At 35.5% G+C, this 12804-nt stretch overlaps 1 protein-coding gene across 1 annotated transcript; it reads left to right on the top strand.

The window, feature by feature from the left end:
• The first annotated feature begins 129 nt into the window (after window positions 1-129).
• LOC136811627 (uncharacterized) lies at window positions 130-10272 on the top strand. Its single transcript, XM_067068253.1, has 16 exons — window positions 130-259; window positions 1891-2072; window positions 3143-3380; window positions 3756-3888; window positions 4243-4350; window positions 4605-4702; window positions 4850-5019; window positions 5423-5643; window positions 6504-6769; window positions 7084-7230; window positions 7568-7895; window positions 8162-8293; window positions 8948-9060; window positions 9320-9416; window positions 9644-9732; window positions 10075-10272. Exons 2-16 carry the CDS (start codon window positions 1901-1903, stop codon window positions 10169-10171), a joined length of 2409 nt encoding a protein of 802 aa, XP_066924354.1. The 5' UTR covers window positions 130-259; window positions 1891-1900; the 3' UTR covers window positions 10172-10272.
• Window positions 10273-12804: the final 2532 nt, after the last annotated feature.

The raw sequence follows: 12804 nt of genomic DNA, 5'->3' as shown, positions 1-12804 counted from the left end.
TCACGTGGACAGAGTCATGGCAATTTGATACAATGCACGATTCGTTCACGTGATATTCAAGTCAAACCACCCTTTAATACAGGGGCTAAAAAGGTATAAATATGCGTTAAGTGCAAGCTTTCTTTTCAGTTTAAATGTTTGAAGCAAAGAAGAAGGAAGATCAATAAAGCAACAAATACATTCAAGGAAAGAAAACGTCAACGCAAATTTAAGACATACATTAAAAATCACACCGAGTGTTTCGAGAAATAATAAAAAGGTAACAATTTTACTTTTTTAGTTGATTGTTTGTTTGTAGTCAAGTGGTTTTGGTGACTGACACTTAGGCGATGAGAACTGATTAATTATCGCCTCAAACTTAACTTAATTTAACTTTGCATCTTAAATTGTAGTGAACTGTTTCGGGTATCGAGGTCTATTGAGCTAAAAGTCTGGTTGAATGAAGAAATCTTAAAAAAAGAATTCTTTATTCTTTTGCTTAAATTTGGTGATATCAAACCCCCCCCCCTACAGTACCATGCGTTCAGTTTCTCTTTATTTGTAATCATACAATATTGTCTACACATTTCAAAGAGGAGGTTCTTGTTTGCTGATTTCAGACATACCTCATTGCAAACAAAACTGTTTACATGTTTTTTTTTTATAAGCATAGAAAAATCCGAAAACAGGCTCAGAGATGCTTAGGTCAAAAGCTTAATAAGGCTGAAAAATGCTTGAGGGGATGCTTAAATCTAAAGCATAAATTTAGGGAAATACTGAAAATCCGTAAAATTCCAGCCAAAAAAAGCCAAAATCAGGAAAAAAATATTTTTCGTAGGCTCAAGTAATGCTTGCCATATGCTTAATTTTTCCCCATATCTGAGCCTAGATATGCTTATAAGTGCAATGCTTATAAAAAAACAACATGTATCTAGTGATTATAGCAATTAAGGCTGATTTTATAGGCCCTTAATGGAAGTTTGCGGATGAGATGTAGCTGTAAACTTATGTAAGAACTTTATGATGTCTTAGAGATAAGAACATTAGATGTACTTGATAACAAGACATATGATATTATTTTTTATCTGAGATAACATTCTTCTAATGGTATTTGGTATTAATTATGATATTAATCGTAAATAACATTTTAAACTACCGTTATTATGCTAACACTTGAAAACATCCAGGTCAAATATTTAATGACCTTTATCTGTCACTTTTGCTCACTTAATCCCTTTCATATCAAAAAAAGGACGATTTGCAAAGCTTTGTTAACGAGAAAAAAATATTGGAAAACTTGATAGTTACAATATCTTAGCCCTTGTGTAAATAGAAATTGATTCTTCGTATTGAACTTCTTACCAATATATTATGTCATTTCAAATGTCAATTTTGACAGATTTTCATTTTTTTGACGTCAATACCTTGCTTCAAGTCCCAGAATATATTATAAGTACTGATCTAAAAAAAGAACAGTCATGGGATGTCATTTTGCTTTACTATTGCCTTCAAAAAACCATCTCGCTTCATTGAGATACTGCTGATGTAGATTAACCCTTTAATTCACAACGGTAACATTTTCCTGAATGAACTGATTCAAAACTAATTTCTTATTTGAAAAAGGTTCATATAGCTCTCGTTAAATTACTTTACGCCAGGGATTTTCTTTCAGCCATTCTGGGGTCGGTTTTAGACTTCATTACAGACGATCGCCGGAATTGAATGACTGTACCGGGTGCGCCACAAAAAAGTTTCTCTTTTTGAAACTAATTTTATCGAAATCTAAAAATTTTAAAAGAACCATTCCTATTTCATTGTAAAGAAGAAAGATGGGTCATTTATTAAATTCGATTCATTAGATCAAAAGTTATGAAGTGCGATATCAAAATTTGCTTGCGTTTTCTTATATAGACATCGCAAAATGCCGCCTATGTGTCAAACAGAAGACGAACAACCTTCAGCATCAAGTCTGATCGTGGTCAGTAATCGGTTACCGTTCGTTTTGAAAAAGAAAGAAGATGGTACCCTTTATCGTGCCCCGTCTGCCGGTGGTTTAGTCACTGCGGTTGCCCCGGTGATGGTGCGATCTGGAGGTAAGTGGAAAGAACTACTGTTTTAGCCTATACTTTACTGTTTTAGCCTTTAACCTTTCCCAGGCAAGAAAAAGTGAAGCCTTGAAATATGCGCTGTATTTTTGACGACGGAATGGATCTAGCGATTCCTGTGTTTTCGAGTGATATTTTTTCGAAATTTAGCGGAATTTAGGATTTGTACAAAAACCAGGAGATTCGCTTCTAGCCCTTCGGGCTTATACTTCATTGCTTGTATATCCTTACCATTTTTACAAACATTAATTTGCTCAAACTAATAGGCCATTAGTTTTTTTAACGGCCACCGTTTATTTTAGAAAACATTTTCGCTGATAGCATTTATTTGAAACAAGAAATGTACTACTTATCTTACTAGTGAAATCACTAAATTTGACAGATCTGCGAATTATGATCTGTCGTTCAAATAAAATACTCAAATTTCAAACAAGGCTCGTTACATTGACATCCAAAGCCCTGGTATTATTTTCGTGCTTGTTTTGTTGTGTTTACACGACGCTTCATTCTTTGCAAAAAATACTTCGAATTCCATTAACGACTCACTGGGTGTTATTCTGTGACAACATTGCCAGTCTAATCCAAACAGACTGTTTCAGACTTATCCATACACCGTTTAATCTTTAAATACATATTAAACTGTTTGCCCACTAGACTACACGTTTTTTGTTAAGAACAAACTATATAAGAACATAAGGCTTCGATTGCCAAAATCTTGAGAACAAGTTAGGAACATTTTAAGGCTTTTTGGACTCTAAAACAACCGACTTCTTGGGAAAATGGACAAAATTACTCAGAAAATAAGAACATTTTAAGAACATTTTCATGGTCAAAACTCTTCTTAAGAAGAAAATTTAACTATCTTTAATTCGAAATTCTATTAATCAAATCTTTCTGTAATACAAAATAAAACTTTAATATGAGAAAAGCTCATATACTCATATACTCATATACTCGTGATAATCCCCAGCTTTCCGGATACCCAAATCTACCACAAATTCTGCAAGCCTTCCCCATAGTAAAACCTCCAAGTTCATTTTCCTGATCTACATCTTTAGGCTTATGGATTGGATGGCCAGGTACCTATCTCGACGAAAATGTCAAGGTTCCTGAATCCGACCCGGATGATGTTTCCCCGACTGCTGGATTAAAATCCCGACAAATCTGTCCGGTAAACTTGGACAAGGAAGATTACGAAGCCTATTATAATGGTTGTTGTAATGGAACTTTCTGGCCATTGTTCCATTCCATGCCCGATCGAGCTGTTTTTGACATCAATTATTGGACTGCTTACAAGTACGGCTATTCTCCATTCTTTTTTACAATGTTTTTTTAGGTATTATAGATGACTTTCGAAGACGAACAGATAACGAATAGTCTAGAAGAGTGGAAATTCGAAACGTGATTAGCTGAAACTCACTAGCCTTTAACATTTCTTGATCGTCTCTGTGATTGTACCTACCGGTAATCTTAAAGACAATTTTAGCAATTTTTGATCTAGATTTTTTCTCGAAAAATTCTAAGTTGCCTTATATATCGATTGTTGTTTGGTTGGGAAGACTATGGGAAGATAGTCTATATTGAGTCATGCGCCCTTGTTACTAGTATTAGGTCAATTTCCATCGAATGCTCTTATAAAGAATCCTGGCTTAATTATTTTTTCTTCATTAGGAGAGTAAACGAGAATTTTTCGGATGCCGTCCTCAAATCATTGCGACAAATCAACAAAGATAAACCTGATCAAGTACCGATTGTTTGGATTCATGATTACCACCTGATGTTGGCTGCTAACACCATACGACAGGTAAAAGTATCATCACTTTTTGTGGCGTATTTCATTGGAATAAAATATTATTAATCCGATGTGCTGTTATTTGGATAAACAGGGTGTTGTCCGGTACGAGATTTTAAGTGAACCGCCGCTTTTTTCCGGCAGACATTTTTATCATGCTTGACTGAAATCTCTATCGTGTGCATAGGACATTCTTAATTTTTGCTCGCAGTTACTCAAAAGCAAACGACCCCACTTTTTATACAATATACTTCTCCATCCATTTCCTATTGAAATCGTTCACATATTTAGCTCCCACACTGTAAGTTGGTCTTGTCTGTATTCATCATGGTTTGATATAGCACTTGAACTGTTTTCATGTTACAGGTTGCAGATGAGGAGAATCTTCAATGTAAACTGGGCTTCTTCCTTCACATTCCATTCCCACCATGGGATATCGTTAAAATCTTACCATGGCATGATATGATCCTACAGGTACGTTGTTTCCCACGGTAGACTTCTTTCATTTTACAATCTGATAACACGGAGTACTGAAAAGTATCGAACGCCTATCGTTTACTTATCCAGTTCATCCATTTCATCATAAAACCATAAGCTACCTCCAATTTACCATTCTTCCTTCCTGCAGGACATGCGAGAGAGCTCAGTATTTCGTGAAACAGGACTGATGACCCATGAACCTCTGTACCTTCATAATATTATTCGATATTTCTTGTTCACGTTTTTAGGGTATATTGGCATGCGATCTTGTTGGATTTCATACAAATGACTATTGTGTGAATTTCATCGATTGTTGTCAAAGAGGTCTCGGTTCTAGAGTTGACAGGTAGGAAAAAACTTCAATGTTCCATACCGCAGTATTGGTTTTATTGTGAATTAACTTTAGTTTAATACATTGTCTGTCATATGTGTTTCGCCCGGTCATTTTGTATCGATATGATGATTATTTTCGCATTCTAATTTTTGATTATAGACGAGCAATGTTATGTGAGCATGGTGGTCGCTCGGTCCGAATTCGTGCACTTCCAATCGGTATACCTTACAAACATTTTGAAGCACTGGCTAACTCTGCTCCTCCGAACTCCATCTCCAATGAAAGTATACGAATTATCTTGGGTGTGGACCGACTGGATTATACTAAAGGTATGGATACAGTTCACTCAGCTTTTTGTCTTCGCTAGTCTAGCATGCTAAGACGACTTAATTTGAGAGAAAGTAGCATACATTATCTCTATCATTCTTCTATATTCATGATATGCACCACTGCAATGACTTCACGAAATTATGCAACTTTTCTGTTTATGTTCCAACCAATACGTCACTTTTTATATTGCTTAACATTTTAAAAATTTTCAGTAGACTCTCCAGTGGTGCATATCATGAATACAGACTTTTGCGCACGCAAAATTGACATATTATTTCCCATAATATTCGAGTAAAAAGCCAGAAAAGCTTGAAAGCATTTGAAAAATAGTTTTTTGCCGAGAAGATGGCGTTAGGAAACCTCCTCTTTTTTTTAAATCGAAAATTTGATTTTTCTTTCCAGGCATTAAGAAACGCTTTTTAGCATACAAGAAACTACTGGAAAATAATCCAAAATACATTGAGAAAGTTTTGTTTCTTCAAATTGCTGTTCCATCGCGAACTGACGTCAAAGAATATCAAGACTTGAAAGAAGAAATCGATAAACTTGTTGGAATGATTAATGGAAAATTCTCAACATCTAAATGGTCACCCGTCCGATATATTTATGGACAAATTAATCAGGTATCAAATTTACTCTTTGACAGATAAGACAATAGACAACCTTATTCCTGTTTCAGCGAATGATCTGAAACGGGAAAATTATTCAGTCCAGTGTTTATGATTCGGACGCTAGGATAAATGTTCTCCAAATCCGAAGAGGATAAGATCATTTTTTGAAGGGTTACTCAAGTTTCACGAAAAAATGCTAAAAATGTCATTTTTTGAAATTTTCAGTTCCATCTTTTCCTCCCTATTTTTTTTAGGGACGAGATTGTCATTTTTTTCACTTTATTATACTTTAGTACCTTATTGTATACTATTTCAACGTGTTTTCAATATCATTCAGTGTTCTGATGTGGGTGTACCCCAACTAATTGATCAGCACTCGAAAATTTCATTTTTTGACCAGAGTCGGCCTCCTGGGGCCAGTCAAGGGTCCCAAAGGCTTCTTTCTAAATTCTCTTTTTTACACTCCAATTCCACATTATAAAATGAAGATTTCCTCCAAATTTGAAGTAAATAGCACTATTTGATCAAGAGTTATGCCATTCACAAGTTTGCCCGACCCCCAAAAATTGCGAAAAATTTTCAAATATTTTTGATCAACCAATCTTACATTTGACCCTGAAATTCATAAAAAGCTAACGATTTGGACAGGCCGACCATCTTTTTCCATAACTAGGATATCTAAGGATGCCAAAAAACCACCATAGGCTTACTCCCTCTCCGGAGCCGAAAAATCTGTCTAGCTGACCGACTATAAGTTATCTGGAGTTGAGTAGAATATCCAACGATTCTCTCAAGCGGTCTAAAATTTTGGTCTCCAATGTGAGGCTTGATTATGGAGGTTAATATCAAAACTGTTTTTCTTGAAATTTCAGATTGAACTTGCTGGATTTTATCGTGATGCTGACATTGCTTTCGTTACTCCACTGCGTGACGGCATGAATTTGGTTGCTAAGGAGTTTGTTGCGTGTCGGGTTGCTAAACCAGGTGTTCTCATTCTTTCACCCTTTGCAGGGGCGGGTGAAATGATGCACGAAGCGATTCGAGTGAACCCGTATGAAATCGATAGTGTAGCGAAAGAATTGGATCGAGCTTTATCGATGCCTGATGATGAGAGAGAAGTTCGAATGAATGCCCTAAGGTATATTCTTTTAATGGTCTATAATTTCCTGAAACATTGAGGTACGATTCCAATTGAGTCTCCTTACGTGAGATTGGAATTAGGGACAAAATGGCTTTATTTTTTATATTTATATAGTCTTTTGATCAGCTACATCAAAATAGTAGAGTTTGATACATAGATACAAAGGCATATCCCCGATGTTGAAAAGCTCAATAATTTACGAATCGAAGATGGATTCTTTCTTAAATACTGTAATGAGTCTGTATTTTGTATGAGAAATTATGTTTTATCAATGATTTTTTATTCAATGAGCTATACTACTTCGTTTACAGAGCTCGTGAAAAAGTTACAGACGTGGACTTTTGGATGAAGAGGTTTTTAACGAACATTGGAACACTTATACAAGAAGATGGAGAAGAAGTCTTACCAACAAAAATGCAACCACTTTCCATTGAAGATTTCAATTCTTATCTTGCACCGTAAGTAGCTTTTTACCACTGATCAATTTTGTGAGTGGGTCTGGATTTATTAAGCGCTCTGCAAACAACCATCATACTAGGCTACCGATAAATAAATTTTGACGATTTTGACTTTTGACTTTTCAAATTAATTTATTACTATACACAGATGCTTTTTTGGTCGGTTCAATATGTAATGATACGCATGCTATGCTATAAAATTATACCCTGAATTCAATAAAAAATAATTAGAGTACTCTTTTAGTAATCTTCACTGATTCTAAATACTTTCGGCAAACCATCTAGGAGAACCAAATGACATGTGGTACTATTTACATGGTTTCTCTTTCAATTTCAGATATGTTGGTGATCGAGCTCTCCTTGCTTTACTCCTCGACTACGATGGTACATTAGCTCCAATAGCTCCCACTCCAGCTATGGCCAAAATCCCGACAGAAACAAAACGTGTATTAGAACGTCTTTCAAATCACCCTGACGTTTTTATCGCCGTCATATCAGGCCGTAGTGTTGATGATGTTAAATCTATGGTTGGTATTGAGGGGATAACATATGCAGGCAATCATGGATTGGATATTCTCCATAATGATGGATCGAAGTTTGTACATCCTATGCCAGCGGAGCATCAAGAACGATTAGCAAGGATGCTGAAACAACTCCATGAAGAGGTATGAAGAACTTTTCAATAAATTCAGTTCACTGACCCTTTTAATTTGAACGATCAATCGATGAGAGATTCGATTTATGAAAACTTACTATTTATTATGTAATGAAATTTCGGAATGGAGAGTATCCATTATAGTTTTGTGGTGATAAGTTTAAGACAGTATATTTCCAACAAGAACTTTACTAGTTTACTAATCTAGCTCTAGTATAATAAGTAGTTCTGCGGTCTAAAAAATCTGTCAAATTCTTTGACGTTATACCTTCTCAGGTCTGTCAACATGGTGCTTGGGTGGAGAACAAGGGCGTTTTGTTGACGTATCATTATCGTGAAGTTCCATTGGAGAAAAGGAATGAACTGATCGAAAAAGCCAGACAATTGATCACAGATTCTGGATTCATTGTAAGTTATTATTTATATCCTTCTATGGCCTGGTACCTCCCTAGATTTTTAACGCCCGAAGGGCTAGATATCGTGCTTTTGCTGAAAAGTGTGTCACGTGACATTGCAATAGAATTTTAGCACTTAACCACTCAGAAGCTTCGCGGGTTTTCGAAAACAATAGCAGCGATATTTTTTACGATATTCACTTTATTTTGCTTGGAAGAGCTTAAAGCACTCCATCTAGCCCTTGGGGCTTTATAAATCTATGGGTACCTCCCCACTCGGTGGAGCCCTTTTAACATGGAGTGCCGAAAGAAAAGGACGACTTATTCTAGTTAACCATCCCAGAATGATTCACGCAAAACATGTCACTGCTTTAAATGTCTTTTACGCATCGTTCTTAGGTCGTCATCAAAATGGCAGTTTATTTAGGTTTTTCTTAAATTTTCAAGTTTAAGGACAACATCACGAATACGCATTCAGCCCAAAATAATGATATAACATGTGAAAATGATGGTCTTGGCGCTGACAAAGAAAAACAGGCTCGCCTTTCTGGCATTAAAACCATTTTCAGAACTGTGTGTTTTAGGCACTGGACCAATCCTTATCTTATCGGTTGCATAGAATTATGAAATATGTAGAACGACTCGAAATAATTTTACTATTGTACAGGCTGGTCAAGCTCATTGTGCTTTGGAAATCAAACCCCCAAATGTCAATTGGAATAAAGGAAGAGCATCCATTCATATTTTAAGAACTGCTTTTGGTGTTGATTGGTCCGAAAGGTATGAATTTAAATTGATTCGACGCAAATGGTTAATTCAATTGCTAAAACTTGGATTGCTAAATGATCACGTGAAAGTATTATCCGTAGAAGCACTTATGGAACAAGAAAAGTCAAAATTATGATCAGACATAACATTTGCGGAATTTTCAAGCCTAGTTGTATATGCCTAAATACTCCTCGGATTCCGAATTTTACTCGTTTAAAACGAATGTGGAAACAAGCGTTGAAAATTGAAATTTCTCACTCTTTTGATATAGAGTTCGTATTTTATTTGCTGGTGATGACGTCACAGATGAAGACGCCATGAAAGCGTTGAAGGGGATGGCTATCTCGTTCAGAATCGTCAATAACCATGTAAGTAAAAAATGTATGCTTATATATACGTCGCAATATTTCTTATGTTCCGTGACCATACGGTTTCTTATGACGATTTAGATTTAATATCCCTGGAAGTTTTGAATGAGAAGATTCGTAGAATCAAGCCTAATTTAAAGATAGGCCTCAAACCACCTTAGCCACCAAATAATATACATAATGTTAGCAGTCTTGCGTAAAGTCTTGTGTGTACATTTTCTTTGTAGATGACGAAAACAATGGCTGACAAACGACTCCCATCCACCGATTCTGTGGTCACTCTTCTTAAATGGGTTGAAAGACACATGTCTACAAGGTATGTTTGACCACTGAAAATAGCGAGAGAACATATATTACAGCGTTGTTTTGGAATGAACCCATATTAGAGTATTCATGGTTCTTTGCTGATGATCTTACTTTAAAAAACTACCAATGGAAATTGTAGTAAATTTATATTTGATACTGTTGACTCTCAACAGTCAGACATTTTGTTATTCGTCTCTCTTTACCACTGTTTGTAACTAAAGAAATTCCCTGTGCCTTTGCTTATCAAGGAGAAACTTTCATGAATTATTTTCTACGATTCAAACAATCCAGACTTGCCTCTCAAATTTGGATTTGCGAGATTAAACTGTATTTTGAACCCTGTTTTTTTTAGGAAACCAAGACCAGAGAATGTTGGACGACGAAAATATTCACCCAAATCATCGAAATTCCATCAAGAAACCTCGTCCATTGTCACCTTACCAGCGTGAGGGGATCTGAATAACGTTCCAAGGGTTTTTGGATGGTTTACCGTCAATGAGGAACGTTTCTATTGAAGGAGAAATTCTAAACTCGAGTGTGTGAACATTTTCCTGTCAATTGTGAAGAGGTTAAAAGCACATTTGAAACTGCTGACCAAGGCACACTTAAACAATAGTAGGGGGAAATTTGTCCATTTTTTTAGGTCGCCCGATTTTTTTAGTCAAAGCACTTGTTATACATTTTGGAAAGCTAAGGGGTAGAGGAATCAAAATAACTTGGGTGCCAATTTTTTTTCGGATACTTTGGTGTGATTTTCGGACAAATACGACGGTCTCAGGCAAAAATCATAGAGTGAAAATTTAATGAAAATTTTAACTTGAGAAAACGGAGACCTGTTTTATATTTTTGGAAAACTCTCAAAAAATTAAGATTAGTGATATACTGCGAGTACAGGTGATTTCAGTACCTAACTCGAGATATTGAGCTTCCGAAAGCGCAAAAACTGGACAAAACAGCTGTTTCTGGCTGTTTTCTTATTTTACAAGACGAAATTTAGTTTTTGAGCCTGTTTATTGAGAATATTGAATTTTCGGTGCCATCTTTTTCTCTTAAAATTTTACTTTAAGTTTTTGTTACAGTTAAGTTTTGTAAATTTTTGAATTTGTAAATAGTTTGAAAACTAAAATTTTTTAGAAAAGAATTAAATCTATATAATTTGAATCTATTTACCTCACACTTTCATCCTCCCATCAATCCTCATCTCTCAGATAATAATGAAGTAAATCAGTTATAAAGATCTTTCACCTTGGCATTTCATTTGCTACATTTCAAAGAATAATTTTTTCAATTTTTTAAACATTTTTTATCCTTAGATTGTTCTCCTCGTCGTTCCAATGGTGTTTTAAACGTAGTATAGAAAGGTACTAAAAAAAGTACTCCACATAATTTCCGTCCATAAATCTAAGCATTTTTGATAATTTTAGGATATCAACCCATTTTATGTAACTAAACTGCCAAATAATGCTTAAAATACGCTAACAAAATTCCACCAGCTAAAATATAACTTTGATAAGATTCTGACACAGAATACTATAGATTCGAAATAGTGGTTTCAAAAATTATTTGGGACCTCAACATTTTTGGCAAGGCTTAGACCAATCAATAAAATCTTGAAAGGTTAAAAACGAATCTTCAACTTTTCCCAGGTCAAAAGTATGGAATTTTAAAAGAATTCCCCCCCCTTTAACGACGAATAGAATCTTGCTTTTTCTTTAGTTTTTCTTTATCGTAACTCCAAATCATACCAGATTCTCCCTTGGCTCCTACCAGAGGAATGTAAAAAGATGGAAAAACAGCTTCTTGAAAACAATGGAAAAACGGCTGTCATATACCAGGTCTCTTGCCCTTAAGGTGGTAGTCTACCCAAAAATAAAAAATCATCGAAAAAATTGTCGAATTCTGGTTTTTGGGTGTTTTGAGATCCTTAGGTCTTTCTGAACATCTCCTGAAAATTTCAGAGCTATATCTTTATCATTCAGGCCACAGTGAGCATTTTTATCCTGTTGGGTGCTTGAAAAATCGCCCTAGCAACAGAAAAATCCCGTTGCTAAGGACTTATTTCTTCAATCTCGGCCGAAACATAGCAATGTGTAGACGATGTTATCGTCCGTTACAGTGATAATAAAGGCGGGAAAAATGGCGGTATGGCGTTATGGCGGTATACGGAAAAAATCGGCGGGAGAGTTTCGAAGAAACGGACGATACCAATTTGGCGCATCTTCACTCAAACGATTTTGCCTGACTGACCTCTGAGAGAGGTCAGCGGGATTTCGAGATTTTCCGTTTGCGTTTTTTGTTCGAACTGAGTGCAAACAGTGCAAACAGCTATAAAAAACGTTTGAGAAAGATGGCTGATGAAATTTGACTCAGATTGTTTTTATGAGATTTATTTTCATGGTGGAGAACAATAATTATTTCTACTTTTATTAGTCTTTTTTTTGCATGAATTTTTGTGTACAGTATATAAGTCTTTAGTGTGTCAGTAGGGATTAGATTCCTCAAGATTTGCTTTTGGAAAAATCTTTTTGAATATGAACAACAACCTGACTGACTTTCCCCTCAAGATTCCATTTTAATCAGGTATGTTTTCCATTCTTTCCATTCCTTAAAATTTTCAGCTTGTGCTTTTATGTTGTTTATGAGCACGAGCAAGTAATTTTCACATATTCTCACTCTATTCTCAACTACTTTATACCTCAAACTACTTTTTGATTTTTGATTGAAAATACTTTCCTTCATGTATATTTTTTCATGTTTCTGATCTAGTATTTTATTTCCCCAAGTTTCTAGGAATAGAACCTTTTAGAACTGGTGTTACAAATTGTAATTCTTCTTATTTATTGAAGATTGCCACTTCAATGGACATACTTACTTGTGTTACTTGTGTGGTTGTTCGAGCATCCTGCTTCAGGTAAGGTTCTTGGTGAACCACGCCTCTGTGTGATCAATCTGTCGAGAGAAAAAGAATCTCAGCAGATATTTTTCATGTCAATTATTGAATTGGAATTAGCTCTCCTGCACCCAGTATATCCATGGATCTGGGGTTCATCTGGGATAGACTTAAGGTGTGTGTCCAGGGCTC

This window comes from Clytia hemisphaerica, unplaced genomic scaffold (genome assembly GCF_902728285.1).
Source record: "Clytia hemisphaerica strain Z4C2 unplaced genomic scaffold, Clytia hemisphaerica genome assembly, whole genome shotgun sequence".
NCBI classification, from domain to species: domain Eukaryota; kingdom Metazoa; phylum Cnidaria; class Hydrozoa; order Leptothecata; family Clytiidae; genus Clytia; species Clytia hemisphaerica.
This window is presented reverse-complemented; position numbering and strand designations above follow the sequence as displayed.

Coding starts and splice junctions, on each gene's coding strand:
- LOC136811627 (XM_067068253.1), top strand. CDS start 1,901: ATGCCGCCTATGTGTCAAACAGAAGACGAACAACCTTCAGCATCAAGT. Junction 2,073..3,142: donor GGTGATGGTGCGATCTGGAG/GTAAGTGGAAAG, acceptor CTACATCTTTAG/GCTTATGGATTGGATGGCCA. Junction 8,294..8,947: donor TCACAGATTCTGGATTCATT/GTAAGTTATTAT, acceptor ACTATTGTACAG/GCTGGTCAAGCTCATTGTGC.